The 22,593-nt window shown below is 49.3% G+C and overlaps 1 protein-coding gene across 16 annotated transcripts in view; it reads left to right on the forward strand.

Moving 5' to 3' along the window:
• MTMR3 (myotubularin related protein 3) overlaps positions 1-21,390 on the forward strand; it is a 129,892-nt gene extending 108,502 nt beyond the window's left edge. For 6 of the 16 annotated variants that reach the window (XM_061385314.1, XM_061385305.1, XM_061385307.1 and 3 more), the window contains 12 exons: positions 1,632-1,837; positions 2,353-2,484; positions 3,835-3,946; positions 7,269-7,464; positions 8,241-8,426; positions 11,347-11,517; positions 12,709-12,854; positions 13,607-14,993; positions 16,088-16,198; positions 16,655-16,743; positions 17,434-17,460; positions 19,301-21,390. In XM_061385314.1, coding sequence (XP_061241298.1) covers positions 1,632-1,837; positions 2,353-2,484; positions 3,835-3,946; positions 7,269-7,464; positions 8,241-8,426; positions 11,347-11,517; positions 12,709-12,854; positions 13,607-14,993; positions 16,088-16,198; positions 16,655-16,743; positions 17,434-17,460; positions 19,301-19,472 — 2,935 coding nt within the window. In that variant the 3' untranslated portion in view covers positions 19,473-21,390. Of the gene's footprint in view, positions 1-1,631; positions 1,838-2,352; positions 2,485-3,834; positions 3,947-7,268; positions 7,465-8,240; positions 8,427-11,346; positions 11,518-12,708; positions 12,855-13,606; positions 15,249-15,904; positions 16,199-16,654; positions 16,744-17,433; positions 17,461-19,300 lie in introns of those variants that run through there. The other 10 variants (XM_061385311.1, XM_061385308.1, XM_061385312.1 and 7 more) reach the window with 6 other exon arrangements.
• The last annotated feature ends 1,203 nt before the right edge of the window (positions 21,391-22,593 follow it).

A 22,593-nucleotide genomic window follows, 5' to 3' on the forward strand; every position in this document is an offset into this window, starting at 1 on the left:
TAGGCCCTTTAAGAATCACTGAGGTTTTATTTATAGTTCGGCCGTTCAGCAGTTGACCTAATTGTTGTGTTGGCAGTACACAAGTACTTTGTATTATTTGTCTCTCCTAATGAGGGAGGATTTAAAAATGACAAACAAACTGATGATTCCAGTGGAATTTATTGTTGCCAAATTTAATTTTATTGTTTATGAGTTTTAGGATTAAAAACAAAAAACTTTCTCACGTTGTCCTTTGAACAAGACATATAGATGCAATAGTCTGTTAAAAACCCATCTGTGCATAAAACATCCACATATGTTTTATGTGGATGAATGTGTATTTGGAAACAATTTTAATGGGAGTAAAGAACATTGTTCTCTCTAGGATATAGAATTTGGGAGATATTAAAATTTTTTGCTTACTAGCTTTTTACTCATTTTTATAGTGAACTGACTACTTTTATAACATCTAAACAGCTTTATTGAGCTGTCACATACAGTTCACCTTTTTTTTAATGTGTATAGCTCAGTGTTTTTAAGTATATTCACTGTGTTGTACGACCGTCACTACGCTTACTTTAGTACGTTCTCCCCACCCTAAAAAGAAATCCCAGACCCATTAGCATACACTCCCTGTTCCCTCCTCACACTCCCTAGCTCTGGGTTATCAGTAAATCTACATGCTATCTCTATAGATCTTCCTGTTCTGGACACTGTATAAATGGAATCATAATGTGGTCTTTTGTGATTGACTTCTTTCACTTTGGAGCAATAACATACTCAAGGTTCATCCATGTTGTGATATGTATTAGAGCTTGATTCCTTTTTGTCACCAAATTACATTACCCTTACAACTTCTTAGCTGCTAAAATTACCTTACTAAAATTCCTAATTAGGAAAAGCCTGGATAGACAATGAGTATGATTTCTGGTCTTTTTTTTTTCGTGAAAAAGGATCTTATCAGAGTATGGCTTATTGATGTTTATGCTATTCATTTCCTTCTAAGAGTTTACGGAAGGATAACTGGCTCATTGAGCTATCTGCCTATAGTAAGAGCAGTTGTGACTCATGAAATCTCAGGAGGTTTTGTAAAGCAGTCCACTGTGGGCCAGGTAAATATTTCAGTCCCAAATGTGGGATCTTGTTTTGAAAAGAATCCTCAAGCCAGCCATAATTGCACAGTTGCTATGCTGGGTCCTCAGAAGTCAGGAGGAAACAGATGTTTGTCTTAGCATCCATTAAGCTTGGATATGCAGGTGTAGTATTAAAAAGAGATTAATGCTTCATTATTAAGTAGCAGAATTAGTGTGGTGTTGGTATTTTATTTTTTACCTAATTTTCCAAAAGTAGTTATTCATATATTCTTTATGAATATTTTGTTTTCTGTAAGAATACACATTTATCATTTTGTTGGTTATTCTACAAAGGTCTCTAAAATGGTATGATAATCCAGAAAGATCCAGATAGATTTCATTATTCTTGATGGTTTATAAGACTTCTGCCCTGGGAGGCCTTGAAGCTAACCATCACATGCCTGTAGCCAAGCATTCATTAAGGCATTTAAAGCCTCCTGTGGCACTTTGTGTGTGAGCTCAGAATATCCGCATGGGGCCACGGGGTTGGGTGCAGTTGTCGTCTTGTTCCCCGCACAGGCACCAGAGCAACGGAGCCGTCATTGCCCGCTGCGGACAGCCAGAGGTCAGCTGGTGGGGCTGGAGGAACGCCGACGATGAGCACCTGGTGCAGTCCGTAGCCAAAGCTTGTGCCTCCGACTCCCGATCCGGTGGCAGCAAGCCGTCGGCTAGGAACAGTCCCCGGGACTTCCCCTGTGCAGGAGACCTCTCTGATGTGGAGTTCGGTAAGGAGTCCCTGGGCCTCTGGCAGCAAGTTTTTGTAGCATCTGAGAAACTTTTCTTGAAATGGCCTTTTTCTTTTAAGACAGAATTTGGTTTCATAGAAGAGTGAGAGTGAAGCTTCAGTTAGTGGGATTGTTTGAGGAGTCATGGGTCTTGGCAAAAACCAGAAGACCTTCTCTTTCAAACTTGGTTAAGAGCACTAGAGTGTTGTCTTTCTGCCGTCGTGACAAGATGGACTGTGCATGTGATAGGGGACCTATACAGTGTTTCCAGACCATGAGGGAAATACTGGGCTTTCATTGTAGTCATTCTAGGTAGAACCGAAGTATCAGAGATGGTAGGCAAAATAGAAAACTCGGGAGAGAAGTCCCATTGTATTTAGGTAGTGTGGGTTAGGTGGACTTCACTTAATTGAGTTTTTGGGGTACTGTAATAAGTGCCTGTCGTTTTTATTTTGCAACAATTCTGGGAGAGACAGGTTCATTTCGTTTTTTCTTCCTGCTCCTGATGTCCCCAGATTCTTCTCTGTCAAATGCTTCAGGAGCAGAGAGTTTAGCCATCCAGCCACAGAAGCTTTTGATCTTGGACGCACGCTCCTATGCAGCCGCGGTGGCAAACCGAGCCAAAGGAGGAGGTTGTGAATGCCCAGGTGAGGTGCACGGTGCTTCTGTCCTTGGGAGTCCAGCCCATGCCCGACTGGGTCTTAGTTCTCAACTTGAATGCAAAGCCATGTTCCTCGGGCAGTCCTGAGAGAGCCGCAGCTCCTTGGATTCACAGTACTGCATGCTCTTCTCGTGGGAGACATGGAGGAGGGAGTGCAGTGAAACCGCAGATTTCTTCCTTCCTGGTACCAGCCTTTTGGTGATAAGGAAAGTCAGTCCTCTCCCTTAAGAAGGCCTATTAAGTTTGGAAGCTGCTGCTTTGGTGGCTTGATTTCTCAGCCTTCTAAAAGCTTTTTATTGTGTTTGACATTGGGTATGCTCATCACTGGCCCCACAGAAAAGTCCTCACATGGCTTTTACTTGAAAAACATGGGGTAGAAATTGAAGTAAATACAAAACTCTAGTGAAGCACCTCAGTCCTGACTTAGAGCACCCCTACTGTTTGCAAGGAGGGACCTTTCTCCAAGGAGGGACCTCTTGGGTGCCAGTTGTGTGCCAATGGAGCAGGTAGAGCACTAAATTCCTTATTCAGGTGTGAACTAATTGCTGAAAAAAGCAGTTTGAGCACAGAGTTTGAATGCATAAGTACATGGTTCTGGTAGGTTCTTCTTATATAGATTCCAGAGATGCAAGTTAGCAGAGGCCCAAGAAGTAAACCTGGGGTAAGGTAGAAGAGTGTGTGTGTGTGTGTGTGTATGTGTGTGCATGTGCCCTCAGTCATTCAGTCATGTTTAACTCTTTGTGACTGCATCAACTGCAGCTCACCAGGCTCCTCTGTCCATTGGATTTCCCAGGCAAGAATTCTGGAGTGGGTTGATATTTCTTATTCCAGGGGATCTTCCTGACATAGGGATCAAACCCACATCTCCTGCATTGGCAGGTGGATTCTTTACCACTGAGCCACCTGAGAAGCCCTAAAGTGGAAGTACACAGCTTTTTTTTTTTTTTTTTTTTTAAATAAAAGCTTCTGTTTTGTCAGTTTCTTCTTCACATGGAGAAGGGAATGGCAATCCAGTCCAGTATTCTTGCCTGGAGAATTCCATGGACAGAGAAACCTGGCAGGCTACAGTCCATGGGGTCGCAGAGTCAGACACAACTGAGCGACTGACACATCCACACGTCTTTTTCACACATCCTTCCTTTTTGAAAAGATGGCTAAAAATCAAGCTCTGTTTTCATCTCATCATAAAGGACTGGGCTAATAGTCATCCAAACACCAGTATTTCATTCGTCAGCAGCCACAGTGGGTTTGTTTTATAGCTAGTTTGCTCCTTTTGAACTTGGCGTTGTGGATGTTAAATTCACCATATTTGTGTTCTCTCTATTGTTCTCTCCAGAGTATTACCCAAACTGTGAAGTTGTTTTTATGGGGATGGCAAATATTCATTCAATTCGGAGGAGTTTTCAGTCTCTGCGTTTGCTGTGCACTCAGATGCCAGATCCGGGAAAGTAAGACCTTGGCCTTGGCTTTAAGTTTGCAGTGCCCTTTTTTTTCTTTTTTAATGAGTTGGAGGGGGTCTTGTTATTTTTTTGGTAAACTTCAGTTTTACCGTGAGTCCATGGGTAGTGTTCTCCTTCCTGTGTGAGGATCATTCAGCAAAAGGGAGGAGCTGGGAGTAAAATCTAGCCTTTTGAAAGGTTTGAAAATGTGCAGCAGGGAACAGGTCTCAACCCTCAGAACAGAAGTGCCGCTGTCTTACTTTTTCTGGGCCCTCCTCTTTTCTCTTCTCCATGTTTTTGACTCAGAGTAACTTAATTCTTTGTTTTCTGACATCCTGTAGTGACACTTAACCTCCTCTGAACTGGAGTGTTTTACCTGAAGAGTAAGTGTATTCATCATGTTCTAGAAAGGGTTAAACTTTCAAACATGCCAGGAGATCAGCTCCTTTTACATTTGCTTCTGATTTTAAACTACTTTCTTATTTACTAAAAACATTACCATGATTTTTATTGCTTATTAAAAATGAATGGCTGGCATTTGCTGTGAGGAAGGTGAAATAACACCCCTCCCCACAAGGGAACTGTTTGAATACAAGATAAATTAGGAGGAATGCTCTGTAAAAACAAATATGGACAGATAAATATTTAAAAGCCCCTGTTTTACTATTTCAGGAAGCCAGAAATGGTGCCAGAGAAGATAGTTTTCTCTTTTCTGGTGTTTGTGCTAGAGCCCATAGCAGTTTCCCTGAGTTCTGTTCAGTAGATCTCATGATTGCATCAATTTTGCAGCATTCTTTGATTTATTAAATCAAATGGTGGCTGCCTGAATCACTTGTACAAACTCCTGGTAACAAATGATTAATTTCATCATAGTTGCAATCAGCCGAGAGGGTGAAGCAGTTGTCCTTGGGGAAAAGCCTGACCAAAGAAATGATGGCTGTCTTGCCTGAGGGTCAGCAGTTTGCATCTGCTACACGAGCTTAGAGCCCACCTAGTAGCGCTCCCTGCCCTGCTGATGGCACACACAGAGTCTGCTCAGGGTCCAGAGCACCTGCCACTGACTGCGTGACTCGAGTCAAGTGGCTTGATTTCTGTGGTTATCAGTTTGTCCTGCCTATATAAGGGATAGCGTCAGTATTCCCTGATCTCTAATATCTTCCATAGGTTAAAAGTCTTTCTTAAAAAGCTGTTTTTTAAGCTCCTGAGTCAAGAAGATGTAATTAGCCCTTGTTTGGTCTACATGAATGTCGGGGAGGGGAGTTGTAAAGGAAGAAGGAAATGACTTGTCTGTATTTGGCACAGATCATAATGCATTACTGACGCTTCCCTGTAGATAAAGAGACGCTATGGCTGTGGCGGGAGCAGCTGTAAGCCGGCCTCCTGACACTTGTTTGCAGCTGTGGAGGGCCCGGGCCTGGTTGTGTTTCTCTCTCAGATTTTGAGAACAGGACGAGGGAGTCTACAGGATCAGCGCAGTATCAGTACCTCCTCCGCTGGCAGATTTTGGATGCAGCTTCTGTGTTAGGCATGGAGACACTGACTGGGTTGTAAGGATGGGTCAGTCAGATTCAGGAGAACCAGGTTCTCATTTACTGTTTCTCCAGGGGCCAGGAGGTAACTTGGCATTTGTTCTCCTAAGTCCCACCTTTTAGTTTGCTTTTTCAAGACTGTATGAGGAATAAGAATAAAGAATCCGCCTGCAAACAGTGTTTCTCAGGTATTTAATAGGCCATAGAAAGTCTTGAGATAGAATTTTTACCCACGACTTAAAAAGTAGGAACCTTCAGTATATGCTAGGCACTGCACAGGGCAAGTGCAGCTGTGCCTGAGACAGGGTCTGCCCTCTTAGGAGCCGGTCTGGCTGGTAGAACAAGCCAATCCTTGTGAAGCCAGCACTTCTGCATTACGTTGTCTGTCTGCCTGGAAAGGCCCTCTCTTCGGGCTGTTCCAGAAATTCATACTTATCCCCCAAGGTTTAATAGGCCTTTATAGACTCGTCATGGCCAAAGCCTTCTCATAGTCCCCTGACAGAAGTATTGATTCCCTTCTCAGACTCAATGTTTGAAGGGCTGGACTATGGCCTTAACCACAGATCTGATGATATTTTGGAGAAATTTGAGCTTTTTGTGGGGGGTGGGGAGTAGAATTCATGGCAGGGCACAAGAAACAAAATGTCAGTACAATTTAAAAAAACCTATTGTCATTATTCCCAAGGGGTAATTCCTGGGATCTGATACTTTTTGAAGGCCTTTTGAAAAAAGATTTTTTTCAATCCCTGCTGAATCCAGTCTTCACTAAGCCCAGTAACAGTGTGCAGCCATTGGCTACTCATTTGTGTAAGTCTAAATCATTAGTTTGGGCCTACCCAGTTCTAATCCATAAACATTCAAGACTTGATCAGTAGTGGTAAGTGATGTTATCTACACTGTTTTTGGAGTGGCATCCAACTTGTATCTTGTTGTGAAAGTGTTAGTCCCTCGGTCATGTCTGTCTCTTTGCCACCCCATGGACTATAGCCCACCAGGCTCCTCTGTCTGTGGGATTCTCTGGTCAAGAACACTGGAGTGGGTTGCCATTCCCTTCTCCAGGGGATCTTCCTGACCGAGGGGTTGAACTGAGGTCTCCTGCATTGTAGGCAGATTCTTTACCATTTGAGCCACTAGGGAAGCCACTGTATCTTATTACAGACACATATTGCTTTAAATATATTTAATTATTTTATTTGTGTGTGCCAAGTCTTGGTTGCAGCATGTGGGATCTTGAGTTGCATAGGCGAACTCGTAGTTGCAGCATGTGGGATCGAGCTCCCAGACCAGGGATCGAACCCTGGCCCCCTGCATCGGGAATGCAGAGTCTTAACTGGACCACCAGGGGAGTCCCCACAGACATATATATTTGAGTTTTCCTTTTTTTTTGAGAACTTGTTAGGCAGAGTTGCTGATTATTAAATATAAATATTTTCTCTTTTCCATCTCAGAAGTGGTTGCATTTTTTTCTTTAGGAGAAAATTCCAGAAAGAACTAACTTTACTGGGTAGATACACCTCTTTACAGACTAAAAATTATTCATTCTCCCTGGGTAATTAGCAGTAAGATTTTTGGAACAAAAGGTGGCCCTGTTCATTACTGTCCTATTTCTAAGGCTTTCCTGTGTTGCATGGTAGGGCCTGGGCCTAATCCTTGTACATACTTTATAAAGACACAGATTTTCTGTTTGTTTTATTTGGAGGGAAATGTCTTTGGGAATTGCTTTTCAGTTTGACGGGTATTTGGCATGATCCAGTGTCTCATAAGAACCAGCATTTCCCGTCCCCTTGTGTTTGGTTTTTCAGTTGGCTCTCGGCTCTGGAGAGCACCAAGTGGCTCCACCACCTGTCTGTGCTGCTGAAGTCGGCGCTCCTGGTGGTGCACGCCGTGGACCGCGACCAGCGGCCGGTGCTGGCGCACTGTTCCGACGGCTGGGACCGCACCCCCCAGATTGTGGCACTGGCGAAGCTCCTGCTGGACCCTTACTACCGAACCATAGAGGTAGGGCGGAACGCTTCAGGATCACCAGGGGAAACCGGGCAGGGTTTTAGGGGAAGTCTTGGTGGAGGTGGTTCGGTCCAGTCAAAGTGGAATTTCTGTGGTTTAGAATCACTGCTCCTTTACCTTGAGCTAAATTGTGGTAGTACCTACCTCGGTGCCTGTCCCTCTTAAAAGGGGGCGGATTGTAGATAACAAGGTACTAAGCATACAGACATATTTTCCTTTGCAGAATATCTACATGGAAAAGTTTTGGCTACCCCGGAAAATGGGGTTTCTGTAGGAAGGATCTTGACGTGCTTATTAGGATAATGGGTCTAGATATCACCACAGTGTTCTGTGGAGAAAGAACCCTAATGTGAAATATCACCTGTTGGGTTAGAGAGACAAGAAAAACCTTTAAGGTACCCTAAAATATATGTAAGTCTGGGATAGGGAAAGATTTTACAAACATGACTTCATAAGTGTAACATGAAAGAAATTTAAAAATAAGATATGAAGGGGACAAAAGGGTGACTTTTTAATAGTGAATGAAGCACTAAAAATGCAGTCTTAACAAAGACTTAGATAGACGCTCAGTTACCACCCGTCTGCTGACTGTGGAGTGGAGGCGGGGGAGTTGGGAAACCATCCTCAGTATGTGTCCTGTCATTTGGCTCTGGGGCTGGGTCGGGGCTCCTGATGGGCTGAGTGGATTCCTGTTGGTGACCTTGGGTTCAGGACAGTCATGGTTTGGATGGACAAGCACAAACGGGTCTTTCCTGGGTGCTTCCCCACAGGGTTTCCAGGTCCTCGTGGAGATGGAGTGGCTGGATTTTGGCCACAAGTTTGCTGACCGGTGTGGTCATGGGGAGAACTCGGATGATCTGAACGAGCGTTGCCCAGTGTTTTTGCAGTGGCTTGACTGTGTTCATCAGCTTCAGAGGCAATTTCCATGCTCTTTTGAGTTCAATGAAGCATTCCTTGTGAGTCTGTGCTTGTGATTCTTCATTTTGGGGACCTTCTAAATTCATAGGGGTATCAGTGTAAGTGTTAGTGGGCCAGTTTTCACTTTAAACAGCATCCTTTCTAGATTTAATTAAGGGGCTATTCTTACCTTATTTTAAAAAAAAAAAAAGGTGACACAGGTGTTTGTTCATTTAATGAATCCATGTGCACTAAGTTTATGTAAAGTCTTTGAGTTGTTCCAAAGGTAGCTTTAAAAATGGGTAATAGAAGCACTAAACAGTAGTTAAAAATAGAAACAGTAGGTTTTCGTCTGCACCCTCTAGTCAATCATACCAACCCGCCTGGGTCTGTTTCCCACTCTCTGCTCCCATCCTTTGAAGGAGGACACGCTGGCCTTGCCCTCTTCCAGCCTCCCTCCACCTGGGCACCAGCTTCCATGCCCTCCTCTGCTCAGCTTCATGGCTTCAGCGTTCCTGCTTCCCGCCCTCTGTCGGCCTGTTCCCACTTCTCTGGATCACTGCCGTCGGCGTACAAGCAGGGTGCAGTGCCTCCTGCCTCATCACACCTGTTCCTGCATCCTGTATCCCCTCGAGCTGCTACCTCATTTCTTATTTCTTCACAGCAGAGCTCCTCAGGTCTGCTACATTTACTCTCCCAAATTCTTCTTCCCTTCTCTCTTAAACCTGGTTCGGTCAGGTGTTCACCCCATTTTACCAGAGCTGCTCTTGTTAAGGTCACCAGTGATCTTCACATCACTAACCCAGTGATCAGTTTTCACTCACCTTTTAAAAAATTTGCAGTATAATTGATAGATAACATTTTGTTAGTTTCAGGTATACAACAGTGATTTGATACTTGTATATATTGCTAGTTAGTTAGTTCAGTCACTCAGTCGTGTCCGACTCTTTGCGACCCCATGAACCGCAGCACGCCAGGCCTCCCTGTCCATCACCAACTGCCGGAGTCTGCAGAAACACATGTGCATCGAGTCGGTGATGCCATCCAACCATCTCATCCTCTGTTGTCCCCTTCTCCTCCTGCCCTCAGTCTTTCCCAGCATCAGGGTCTTTTCACATGAGTCAGCTCTTCGCATCAGGTTGTCAAAGTATTGGAGTTTCAGCTTCAACATCAGTCCTTCCAATGAACACCCAGGACTAATCTCCTTTAGGATGGACTGGTTGGATCTCCCTGCAGTCCAAGGGACTCTCAAGAGTCTTCTCCAACACCACAGTTCAAAAGCATCAATTCTTCGGTGCTCAGCTTTCTTTATAGTCCAACTCTCACATCTGCTAGAAGATACTGCAAAATCTAGTATTAACATTTGTCACCATGCATAGTGATAAAGTTTTTTCTTGTGATGAGAGCTTTTAAGATGTGCTCTCCTGGCAGTTTTTAGATACACAGCACAGTACTACTCAGTCTCTTAGGACCAACCCCCTGACTTAGATCCCCCTAACTCACGTCACATCCCACTGACTTGTTTTATAATAGGAAGTTTGTACCTTTTGACTTGTCTTCATCTTCTTTGGTTCATCATTAATATTTGGCATAATTGAGTCACCCCTTTCTGAAACACTTTCTTCAGTTGACTTCTATCACACACTCTTAGTTCTCTGCTTCACCAGCTGCTCCTTTCTGTCTCCTTAGCTGGTTCTTCCTTATCCCCCACTTCGGAATGTTGGAATGTCCCAGAGTTCAGGCTCCTTCTCTAGGGATTCATCCAGTCCTTTGGCTTTAATTGCTGTCTGTGATTCCCACGTGTATAGTCTTCAGCCTAGACCTCTGTCTCTACTTAACTCCAGGCTCTGATATCCACTTGTGACTGCTCAGGATCTCCACTTGAATGTCTTAATGATATTTCAAACTTAACATTTTCAGAACTTAGTTCTTAATATCTATATCTCCCCACCTCAAAACTGATCTTCCAGAAGTCTTCCTTCTCACCGAATGGCAACTCAGTCCTTCATTTCATTTAGGGCAAAGCTTTTATGTTGTCCTCAACTCCCCTTTCATATTCCACATTCAGTCTATCAGCAGATTCTGTCATTCTGCTTTAAAAATATATCTAAAACCTGATAGCTTACTGCTGCCTGTGCTGTTGCCCCAGTTGCAGACAGACAGTTCAGCAGCCTCAGAGGTCCTTCTGAAACATGGCATAGACTCTGTCTTTCCTGTCAGGAAGCCTCTGGTGACTCTGCTTTTCCGCACAGTAAAAGCCACAGTCCCTCAAATGGCCTGCAGGGCTCTTGCAGAGGTGACCGTCCAGGCTCATGTCCTCCCGCCCTTCACCTCATGCAGTGTCCGTCCGTCACACTGGCCTCCTCCAGTTGCTCAGCAGTTGCAAGCTTGTGCTCCCCTCAGGACCATCGTGCTAGCGGTCGCTGCTGCCTGGACGGCCTCCCAGCTCCCGTCCCCCAGTGCGCATGTGCCCTGCTCGCCCCTTTTCAGCAGGTCCCTGCCACTGAGGCCTCTCACACTGCCCTGCACGTGCTCCGGCCCTCTTCCCTGCCTTCCTGCCTTAGTGTGCATCGCACTGCTCACACCTCCCCCAGGGCAGGAGAGCGGCCTTCTCACTGCTGCTTCTCTGCACCCATAGACACACCTGGGCTGCTCCACAGCAGCATGTTGAAGAAGCTGTTGTGAAGTATGCGCTCAATTCAGACTTGGCGGCGCACTGACCCGCTCCTGTGCCCAGTTAACTTAGGACCTTGGAAGTTACTTACAGGGAGGCAGAGAGGATGGGGGTGCCAACGCCCTTTTGACTCAGGAGTGATGGTGGTCGGGGTTGTGAGGAGGCTGCAACTTGGTTCCCCCATCTTCCCGAGTGTGAACTGAAGTGCACATCATGGGTGTTGGGGAAGGTAGCTCTGCTGGGCTGACTTCCCCCCAGAAAACATGTATCCCTTGCTTGGTTTTGCTTCATGTTGGATCTCATAGGTGAAACTGGTGCAGCATACCTATTCCTGCCTCTTTGGAACATTCCTGTGCAACAACGCCAAGGAGAGAGGAGAGAAGCACACTCAGGAGCGGACTTGTTCTGTGTGGTCACTGCTTCGGGCGGGCAACAAGGCTTTCAAAAACCTACTGTATTCCTCTCAGTCAGAGGCCGTATGTATCCTTCAGCCTTTTTTGCTCTCAGCAGCAGAGTAAATTCGGGGATGGGGACACATGGGATCCTTTTCGAGAAGCAACTGTTTTCTCAAAGGCCTCTCGGTTGTCTCTGGATAGCTTGGTTCCATTTTTTTCCAACCACTCTGTCCCGAGAAAGGCCTGTTTTCCGGTTATGCTTTGCCCTGCTTCCAACTCCTCTTTGTTCGGGGTGGTTTGACCTAACACATGTCTCTACTTGGCCACTGTAGATAAGAGTCTTTTCTAAGCATCTCTGCCAGAGCTTAACTTACTCCCAGCATCTCCTGACAAGTGGAAGAGGCACTTAGGTCACCCTGGATGCCTGACAGCTCAGAAGGCGCTGCGGACCCCCCGCACCTTCCCAGTGTCAACAGGTGGTGATACCCACTGCAGCTTCTGCCTCAGCGTGACACTGGCATGTCTGTCTGACTGATTCTCCGCTCACATGGAGAACTGGCAGCTCCTTTAAGACTTTGTTCCTCAAAGGAACACCGTCTGTTAAGCAGAGAAAAGGAAGCACGTACATCTGTGCATTGGTCCATGGTCTTGTTCCTCGTGTCAGAATGCATCTTAAATTCTAAGTCACAAGGAGGCCAATCTGAGGTTATATTGATTTACTGGACTATTAATGAATAACTTCTTACTTCAGTTAAGTAGTCCAAGGAAGGATTGAAGCTAGCTGCTTCTCTCTCTCCTGTGCCTGCTGGACAAGTAGCAGTATGGAAGAAAGTTTCCTTCCTTCCTTTCCACATGATTAATTTAGATGATCTTATAAAACAGGTTTGACAGTGTGTTCTGAAGCCAAGCTTTGTACCAGGGAACAGACAATCACCATCTAGCAGAATGACTCACTTTCTTGTGCAGTAAAAGCAACAAATTAAGCTGAGGAAAGCCAGTCATTGAGTAAAGGTGACCTAAGAAATAACTAATGAGAAATGGATTTTTGAAAAACATTTTTAGATTTTCATGCCCACAGAGGCTCTCGGGTGAAATATGTCTACCGCCTGCTCTTGGCCCCAGATAATAGGTGCATTCACTCACGTAATGGCTTTTGGAGATCTTGCAGGAATGCTGGGCATTCCTGCTTGGTGTTTGCTCTTCCCCTCGTTCCTAGACATTTCTGACAGACTTGTGGGAACTTGTTAAGCCCATGCCCCGCTGTCTCCTCAGGTGCTGTACCCTGTGTGCCACGTGCGCAACCTGATGCTGTGGAGTGCAGTGTACCTGCCCTGCCCGTCCCCGTCCACCCCCGTGGACGACAGCTGCGCGCCGTACCCAGCCCCAGGCTGCAGCCCCGACGATCCGCCCCTGAGTCGGTGAGCCTGCGGCTGATGCCGAGTCCTCGGGCCCTTCCTGGGTGTATTCCTGTGTTGGGGTGTATGCAGGGATGGTCAGACATTTTGACATTGTCTGGCTGCACACGTCTTTCTTAGCGCTCTTGAGGTTTTCTTAGGGAAAGTGTAAAGGTTTTGGGCTCTGAGGCTCTGGATAGCTTGAGCCTCGTCCCTGAAGAGTACTGGGCACTGTTTCCACTCTGTTCTTGGGCAGTTTCTCAGTGATGGAGCACATCCCCTGGGTTCCTGTGACCCTCTGGCTTGAGTTGCAGGCACAGCTTTGTGCTCCTGCCTCGCTGCTGTGACTTGTCATCTTGCACTTGAAAGGCAGATTTTATCAGATGATAGTCTGCTTTGCAACCTATGAATTAGCTTTATTGAATTCAGACTGATGAATAATAGAGTAATTTAAAATATTGTACTATCAGAAAATCAGCAACGCTACCTTCCTTTGCCACTAATTGAGAAATGCAGAAGTATCATGAAGATTGTCTTTCTAAACCCGTGTTTGGTGTTAGTTTATCTGTATGTGTTGGGCATGGGGTGCCTGAGAGTAGAAGGTCTCACCCTGGAGCTCTGCCTGCCTGCAGCCTGAGCCTTATTCCAGATATGCCACGGCTCCTTGAGTAGCTGTAATGGAGCCAGTGAGGAAATGACTGCCCGTTAAAACCTGTTGCTCTGACTTCTCCCAGAACAACCTCAGATCCTCATTTCCCCCAAACTCCTTTCTTTAGGCTACCAAAGACCAGATCATTTGACAATCTGACCACCGCCTGCGACAACACAGTGCCTCTGGCCAGCCGGCGCAGCAGTGACCCAAGCCTGAACGAGAAGTGGCAGGAGCACCGTCGCTCGCTGGAACTGAGCACCCTGGCCGGTCCTGGGGAGGAGCCTGTGGAGCCTGACAGCCTGGGGAAACCGACCAAAGTGCTGGGTGGTGCCGAGCTGTCTGTTGCGGCTGGAGTAGCTGAGGGGCAGATGGAGAACATTTTGCAAGAGGCCACCAAAGAGGAGAGTGGGGTAGAGGAGCCTGCCCACAGTGGGGTGCAGGAGGTCAAAGAGGAGGCTCTGTTGGAAGAGGGGAGCAGGGGTAAGAGCCCCGAGGGCTCAGCCCGTGAACTTGATCAGCAGCCAGAGGTGGGGGAGGCTTCCCTAAGGAGTCATCCAGGCACTAGCCTTTCTGGGCTCTCGCAGGGTGTTCCTGAGCAGGGTGGGCACAGTGTTCTCCCCAGTTCTCTCCAGGAGCCCCCCAGGGAAGAGGGTTCCCAGGAGGTCCCTATGGAACCGTCTCAGATAGGAGCTACAGCAGAGGACAGGGAGGAGGCAGTCCTTCCTGTCTCAGCAGATGTGGCGGTTGACTCTGGTACCTCACAGTCAAGTTCTCTGCCCTCCCAAGTTTCATTTGAGACCAGAGGACCAAACATGGATGGGTCTGTGGACATGTTAATGGAAGATAAAGTGAAGTCAGACAGCGGGCCCCAGGGCCATCATAGACCTGGCCCTGTCCGCAGTGGCTGGCTCGGTGGCAAGGACGTGCTTCCTCCAGCCGTGGAGCCCAGGCCTGCAGAGAGGCCCCAACTGGGGCCTGTGGTGCACAGGACTTCCCCTGGCAGCGCCCGGAGCCCAGCGCATTCTCCTAGTGCCTTGCCTTTAGCTGAATGTAAGGAGGGGCTTGTGTGCAACGGTGCCCCAGAGACTGAAAATAAGGCCTCAGAGCAGCCCCCAGGGCTTAGTACCCTCCAGAAGTATCCCACCCCCAATGGACACTGCGCCAACGGGGAGACTGGGAGGAGCAAGGACTCCCTGAGCCGCCAGCTGTCGGCCACAAGCTGCAGCTCTGCCCACGTACACACGAGGAGCTTGCACCCCAAGTGGCTGCACGGACACTCGGGGAGACCGTCGGCCGCTGGCAGCCCTGAGCAGCCTTCCCGCAGCCATCTGGACGATGACGGCATGCCTGTGTACACGGACACGATCCAGCAGCGCCTGCGTCAGATTGAGTCGGGCCACCAGCAGGAAGTGGAGACCTTGAAGAAACAAGTCCAGGAGCTGAGGAGTCGCCTGGAGAGTCAGTACCTGACCAGCTCCCTGCGCTTCAACGGGGACTTTGGGGATGAAGTGGTGAGTACACCATGGTGCCTCCGTAGCTGCACAGGAGATGGGCACACTGTGCCGGGCCCCTTCTGTCCGGATTTCAGAGACAGTCGGAAAGGTTTAGAATAGCCCTGGTGAGAGGCTGGAGAGCGCCCCCGCCAGGTGACCAGCAGTGCGCTGCTTTCTCTCTCCCGCCTGCGCACCCTCCACGGGCATCCTGTCTACAGGAGAGGCAGGAGAGAGTGCGCACTCACTGTGTAGCTGGTCAGTTCTCTGCGCAGAGAGGGTCAGGCCTTGAAGAGCGTGAACTGGCAGAATGACATTCGTCCAGCAACACCAGATATTCCGGTCCAGTCACAGTGCCTGTCCTACCCCAGTAGCTAGTGAGCAGTTAGTCCCTACCCCCCAGTAATGTGAGCTGTGGCTTGGAAGGTTTAGTTCTTTTTAAACATATGTGTACCTATCTTGTGGCAGGTGATGGTGGTAGAGATGGGAAGGAGGATTGGTTTCTAGCACAGTCGGGAGTTAGTGCAGATGGGCCTGGTGACTGGAAGGGGAGGTACCTTAGGGGAGAGTCTCGGAGACACTCTCCTTCCTGGTGGGTCTGACTTGGCGTGATTAAGAACAGGTGTGAGTCTGGCTCTGAATCAGTCAGCGTACATTAAAGGCGGGCTCATCCAATGACTTTACTTCAAACTGACTTGGTTTTTTCATTTTCCCAAAGAGTCCTTCAGAGAAGGGAGGACACGCCCAAAGCACTGTTTCAGCACACAGGTGTCAGTGGCAGGGTTAGATTTGGCAGGTCCACTGGAGCAGCCGACATAGAGTTCCACCTCCACCCTGGTTACCTCTGCCTACCCACTCCCTGGAGCCCAAGGCCTGCCCCTCCACTCCAGAGTCACTGCACCCGGCCTTAGATCTGTGTATCTCTCTTCCAGCTGAGCTCAACCTTGTCTCTGCACCTGCTCAACCCAGCTCTCGATGGCTGAGGCACCTAGAGATTCAGCAGCCCTAACACCCAGGCCCGCCCACATTCCCCGTGCTCCCTTCTTTGCCAAGCTCTTTCTTCTTCTGGGAGGAGACCAGGTTCATTCTGTTCAGCTGTGTTTGTTTGCCAACAGACTTCAATTCCCGACTCGGAAAGCAATCTGGATCAGAACTGTTTGTCTCGCTGCAGCACAGAGATTTTCTCTGAAGCCAGCTGGGAGCAGGTGGATAAACAGGACACGGAGGTACAGGCTCAGCCCCTGTTCTGAGTGCCACCCATGCAACTGTTTTGCGGTTCTTCTCCACCCCCATCGTCTGTCCCCCCTGCCCCAGCCAAGGGAAGACCTCACCGCACACTCACCCTCTCTGAGTCTCAGCACCTATGAATTCCCGTCAAATCTGGAGTTTCTAAGCCAGGGAAACTCGAGCCAGCCCTCTCTCCTCAGTGCCTCTGCACTAGAGCCTTGCCCGCTCTCACAGCAACCAGGCTGCTCTGGCTGCCTCTTGATCTCAGGGGAGTTTGGAGTCCCCTCGAGGGGAACGATTTGGACGCCTTTCTTGTACTGCTGACATCAGGCCTGATTGGCTGGTGCCACTGGAGCCAGTGTGGTCCTTGTGACTCTTGCTGCCCCAGCATGGCTCCGTTGGCTCCAGCTGGATGGCCCATCTCCTGTCACTGACCTGGCCCCGATGTTTTACAGATGACCCGTTGGCTCCCTGACCACCTGGCCGCCCACTGCTACGCGTGCGACAGCGCCTTCTGGCTTGCCAGCCGGAAGCACCACTGCAGGTGCCCCTGGAGGGAGTGGCGGGGCAGGCGGGGTGTGGGGGCCGAGGCTGGGGCAGAGCCTGCGGATGGAGATGGGGGCATCTGGCTGACAGACCCAGGGGTCTTCAGAACCCTGGCCCACCTTTTGTGCCTGTGAAATCAGTGTTTACAGAACTTCATTTGGTGTCTGTCTTCCATTTTAGAGTGATTGTGAGTAAGTTTTGAAATGTACAAATGATGTCCCTTTTCCACCGAAACCACCACTTTTTATTCCTAGAGTGAAAGTGCTTCCCATGCAGCATGGCTGCTGTGAGCAAAAGAGCTTTCCTACTGTGGGCAGGGAGCTTCATTTGCCTGCCCCTTGCCCTGTTCCCTGACCTCATACTCCTTGGGGGTAGGGGGCTGGTGGGACTGGCTGAGAACGCAGTTTTTGGTCCACAAGGCTCTTACTTCTTTCTGGGCTGCAGAGTGAGTGGCTACAGATGCTTTGCTCCAGGTTGGGAGGTGACTGGAGAATAATCAGTGTTCCTGGGATAGGGATTTGATCTGAATTGTGGCAGAGCTCACCCGCATGAGCGGACCTGGTTTAAAATAGAACCACCTCTCTGTCCAACGATGATGCTTCCAGGACTGTGTATCTCCCCGCCCTCACCCCAAGCCCAAATGTCTTTAGTTGGCTTCTCTCCTGAGCTCTCTCTCCCCTCCTTGCAGGGACACTGATCGTGTTGATCAAACGTGGTGAGCATTTGCAACAGCTTGTCTGTGGTGTCTGCACATCTACAGTAACTTCTCCACACTAACGCTCCCATTCCCCCTCTCTGCACTCACTGGGATGAAGCTTGGGTCCAGGAGCACAGGCAGGTGGGCTGGGGGCGTGGGGACAGCACAGCCGCTGGCTGAGGAGACCACTGGGGCTGGTCAGGCTGTAGCCCAGGGTGCGCCTGCTGACCGCACAGGTCAGGCAAGCCATCTGGCTGATGGCAAGAGGGGTGCTTCAGCAGGGGCTGGTCTTGTGAAGTGGCCAGTAGAAGGGGTACTTAGTTGTGCGTCAGTCATTCCCTGAGATTTCAGGATAGTACTGGCATCACTACTCTCTTTTTTTCCCCCCTTAAAAAAAAAAAGGAGCCCAGGATGGAACAGAGGTGGTCTTTCCAGAGAACTGCTAGCACTGAAAACTGCAAGGCAAGACCCCACGTGGCATCCATCAGGATTGCCTGAGAGAGGTCAGATAGACAAGCTTTAGCTCATCAAATTCATGTCAGGCCTTTGAGTTGAATTCCAGCAGGTATGTGAAATAAATGTACACATTCAGAAATAGATTGAGGCAGTTTCTCTCTGTAACCACAGGTTCTTACTGATATATGCTTTTCAGAAACAGTTGTGAATTACTCACTGCATTCCAGAGGATGAAGTCTTGTGTGTTGGTTTTCCTTCTTTCTTTTCATTGCCCCTTTCCTTTTGTGGTATTCTTTCATCCGCAAAGCGTATTCAGCATTCTCTTTCGTGCTTAAGTGGTCCTTAATCCAGCGGTGGGTTTCCTTTCTGAGGAGCATAAAGGAGAAGGTCGTGAGTGATGCTGGCTGAGGAGGAGCTCCCCTTTAGCTTTTGACCCCACGTCATTGGAGGGCTGCATCAGACTCCTTGGAGTCTCCTGTTGGGCTTATTGGGGTTGATTTTAGGGCCTCCCCAGAGTGGGGCTGTAAGGTGAGCATAACCTCAGCCTCTGCCAGTTCCCCTTCCTGGAGGCCATGCAGGGCATCTGTTTCGGTGTGCAGACACCTATGCTGCACACACGCATCAGAGCTGGGCTTTCAAACGTAGGAAGGGTGAGAGGTCAGGGTGCATTCAGGCCTTTAGAGAGCGGATACTCCCTGGAGATGCATGCGGGCAGCAGAGTGACCCACGAGTGGAGTGACTGACCCTTGTCTAATCGGGGGTGTGTGTGCACGCGTGTTCATCTGCATTGTCCTCTCACCCTGAGCATGTGGCACTGGTTGCTTGTCTCCTGGCTTCGCATGCCGGCAGCACAGCAGTCCTAGACGGCAGCAGCCTGTTCTGTTACTGCCTCTGAGCCTTTGGGCACGGGCTCCTCACTCCCCAGGTGGGCCGGAGGTTTCTCTCATCTGAGCGGCTCAGAGACCAATCGAATTGGTCCCTGGCCTCTTTATGATCTCAAGCTACACAGAGGCTATTGCTCAGGTGGGTGTGGCCACAGGGTTTTCCTGGACCAAGACTCAGCCATCGAGCTAATGGCTGCCTTCCGCCCTGGGCCCATTTGCTTTCATGGATCTCTGTTGAGCAGTGTCTTCTGACACCTGGTAACCTTGAGCCATAGTGGTAAGGCAGCCAGGTGTCCTGGACCCTAAAGTGAAAGTGGTGTGCGACTGTGCTCGGGAGGGCTCCCTTCCCTGCCTGGCTTCTTCCTGGGTCAGACCCACCAGAGTGTTTGGTGTAGAGGAGTCTTCAGTCTCCAGCACATCTGAGTTGCATACAGGGAAGCTCTGTCTTCTGAAGTTGGTTTCCCCAGCCTGTCTCTGCTGCTGACACTAACACTGTTTTTGTTTTTTCTCATCTCAAGGAACTGTGGGAATGTATTCTGCTCCAGTTGTTGTAACCAGAAGGTTCCAGTTCCCAGCCAGCAGCTCTTTGAACCTAGTCGAGTGTGCAAGTCTTGCTATAGCAGCCTGCATCCCACAAGCTCCAGCATTGACCTTGAACTGGATAAGCCCATTGCTGCCACTTCAAACTGAAGCTCCGTGACCTGGGGCAGGTGAAGGCCGAGCTGCTCCCGACAGGCCCACGCAGCCTGGGCAGACCTAGAGGCCCGTGTGCTTTGGAATGGGGGCGTGAACCAGCTGTGCAGAACGGCAGCCCTGTGGGGTGTGCCGCTGGGTTGTGCTTTGAGTCCTCTCTTCCCATCCCATCCCACCCCTGTGTTTTTTTCCTCTACATTTTCTATCCTCCTCCTGCCTCCAAAAAAGAGAAAAGTACCCTGGTTGTCTTTAAAAAAAAAATTTTTTTTTTTATTTTGATGGAAGAGCAGAGGTTGCCAGCTGTCAAGCAGTGCTGAGCGGTGCTTTGTTCTTCAGGATGGGAGGAGGCTGGTTGAGTCAGGAGTGGAGGCCTGAGCTGGACAGCGGGGAATAACGCCGGTACTGCCATTTGTGACCGATCCTCGTTAACACCACCACATCAGAGCCAAGGGGAAACCTTTGCTTCTGAGGACGCCAAGAGCATCTGCCCTAAGAGCAGTGCCCCTGTGCCCTCTCTCCCGCAGAGGGGCTGGGCCAGTCCCTCCACAGGCAGAGGAATGGGAGTGGGGTTGGGAGGGGGCACCCTCCAGAGGCCCTGAGAGGGTTGGCCCTGGCTGGCTGGCATCTCCTCTTCCACGGGATTGTCTTGTTATCTTGTTAAGGGACCCAGGTGTCTGGGCTCCCCTCACTGTCAGTGGTCGGCCCCCTTAGGCCAGCAGCGCTTCCCACCCTTGGGCGCCAGGTGTCAGACCGGCCAAAGCACAACACCCCGCTGCTGCGGTCAAGGCCGGAGCGCGTGCTGAGCCCGGGGAGTGCCTCAAAGCCCCCTCCCAGGCCTAGTCCCCCAAACACTCTCTTCCTCGGCCAGCACAGGGAAGTCCAGACTCAGGGTTCCCGAACCGCCCCACTCCCAAACAATCCTGGACCTCCCCCTTGAGGGGTAGAATTGGTCTTTTGGAGTGCAAGCGTCTGGAAGAGGCAGTGTGTCCCACAGAACCAGCCTTCCTCCACTGCCCCTTGGAGCCCAGCCCTGCTGCTGTGCTGCTTGTCAGCCGCGAGGGGCGATGTGGTGACTGCGGGGTTCCTTAAAGAAGGGACATAGCCCATCGGAGATGCAAGGCACCTCTCCTCAGCAAGCTTTGATGTGGCCCTCAAAGAGCCTTAATCAGGACTTGTGGTGGAGGCGGTACGGAGAAGGGTGGGGCAGAGTTCAGGTTTGTGCTTTGTGATCTCGGTGTCTGTGCCTGCCATCCCTCCCTGGGGAAGGGCCATGCTCGGCGCTTCGAAAAGCTGCTAACCGGTAACTGGGCGGATTGTGGTCAGCAGTGGGGGTGTGGCCTGGGAACTCTCCCGACCTTTTGGGAGCAGCTCCCTGGCGAAGGGCAAGTTGTGTCTCAGGAAGGTGGCTCCTGGGTGTAGCTAAGACTTGGCCCGAAGCCTTCCCTGGAGCTATCAGTCCAGGCAAAGCCAAGGGCACCTGAGCACGGCTGACCTTCCAGTGGCAGCAGGCTGCTCAGAATTTGCATTGAGTGAAACAGGGTGAAGTTCTCCTCCACACTGTGTGGTCAGGCCTTGCAGGTTGGGAGAAATCAGTCTAATTGAAGATTGTGCAGTTCCTAGTGACAGGTGCCAAGAGGTAATGATTACGGGTTTCTTGGGTCTGATGTACAGTGTGAATAAATGCTTGCAGCTCTTAGCCCTTTTTTGATCAATGAAGCACTTTTTTATTAATATTTTTCTTTGTATGTAAAGGAGGAACCTTAACTCTCCGTAGCTGTACATATAACCCTTTTCTCCTAAAGAGGAGTTGATCAGCGCTCCTATATTTTTCATTTTTTGTCAAAGCAAGAAGTAAATACTTTAGAACTGTTAAATATATAAATAAAGTGAATAAAGTTTAGTGTTCCGCATGGTAGCGTTTGCTAGCATGTTCTGATTTTTCTCCCTGTGGTTTATTCCCCTTCATCCCATTTCCCTCTGACACTGAAGCAATTTGAGGTGCTGCTGAGAAATTGAACTTTGATACAGGAAAACTAGATTTCTTTTTAGCTCTAGACCTTGGCAAGGAGCCTGCACCGTGATGCCCACACTGAAGCATATTTTCTTGATGGTTTTTGCCCCATGGTCTCCAAAGTTAAAAAGGCAAAGCATCATAACAGTCGGCCATTCTTCCTTATCTGAAGAACTGAGTGTCAACAGTAATTAAAACTACCTCTGTCCTCCAGGCTCTTTTTTCTGTTGTTACTCTAATGTCAGCCAGTGCTCCGGCCCCTCACCCCACATACCAAGGAGCATCAGCAGCGCCTGCAGTGGCGGTGAGCACCGAGGCCTGCACGCAGCAGAGACTGAAGGGGGTTTGCAGCCAGAAAGCACCTCGCCTCTGCCTGACCTTGGCAGGGAATCCTTGGGGCAGAGGAGACCAAACTGGATGTGAGTGGACCGTGTGCATACCTAGAGGCCTCCTGCCTCCTCCCACAAGAGGGAGGAAGCTCCGCCTCAGATCTGTAACCAGTCAGGAAGGCCATAGCTTCCTGTCACTTCCTGACTCGCTCCTGCTCTTTGTAGAGGGATTTTCTTTCCCATGTCACTGTTGGGCACCCTTCCTGTCCCTCAGGCCTCTGAAGGATGTAACGTGGTGCAGTTCTTCCCAAGGGAGGGTAGGTACCGATTAGTGCCCAACTCTGGGGTCACCAGCCTTACATCTGAGGTGAGTTGCGTGCTCTTGACAAGTGGCCTGCGATGAGCGACCTGAGAGCCTCCCAAGGTCACTCTCTGGATGTACTCACTGCTTAAAGTACACACACACTTTTAAACACTCCAGCTGGTTCCAGTCTGAGATCTGTGTGCACCGTGTGGCAGGTGTGTGCGGGGGAAGGTGCCGCTTCAGCAGCCTCAGTCCATCAGGGAGCTGAGTCTGGGCTTAGACCACTTTGTGAAAACCTGAGTGTGTGTCCACACAGAGCTCCCGTTCCTGAGGGCTAATGCTTTAGCCCTTGGTAAGTTAGAAATACTGGTAGAGTCTAACAAAGCTGTTGGGGCCATAGATGGGGAACTGCTGGCATTAGGAAGATGGAGAAGACCTGCACAGTGTGGGCAGGAGGCAAGGAAGTGCCCCATG

The sequence above is a fragment of the Bos javanicus genome, chromosome 17, assembly GCF_032452875.1.
Source record: "Bos javanicus breed banteng chromosome 17, ARS-OSU_banteng_1.0, whole genome shotgun sequence".
Taxonomy (NCBI): Eukaryota; Metazoa; Chordata; class Mammalia; order Artiodactyla; family Bovidae; genus Bos; species Bos javanicus.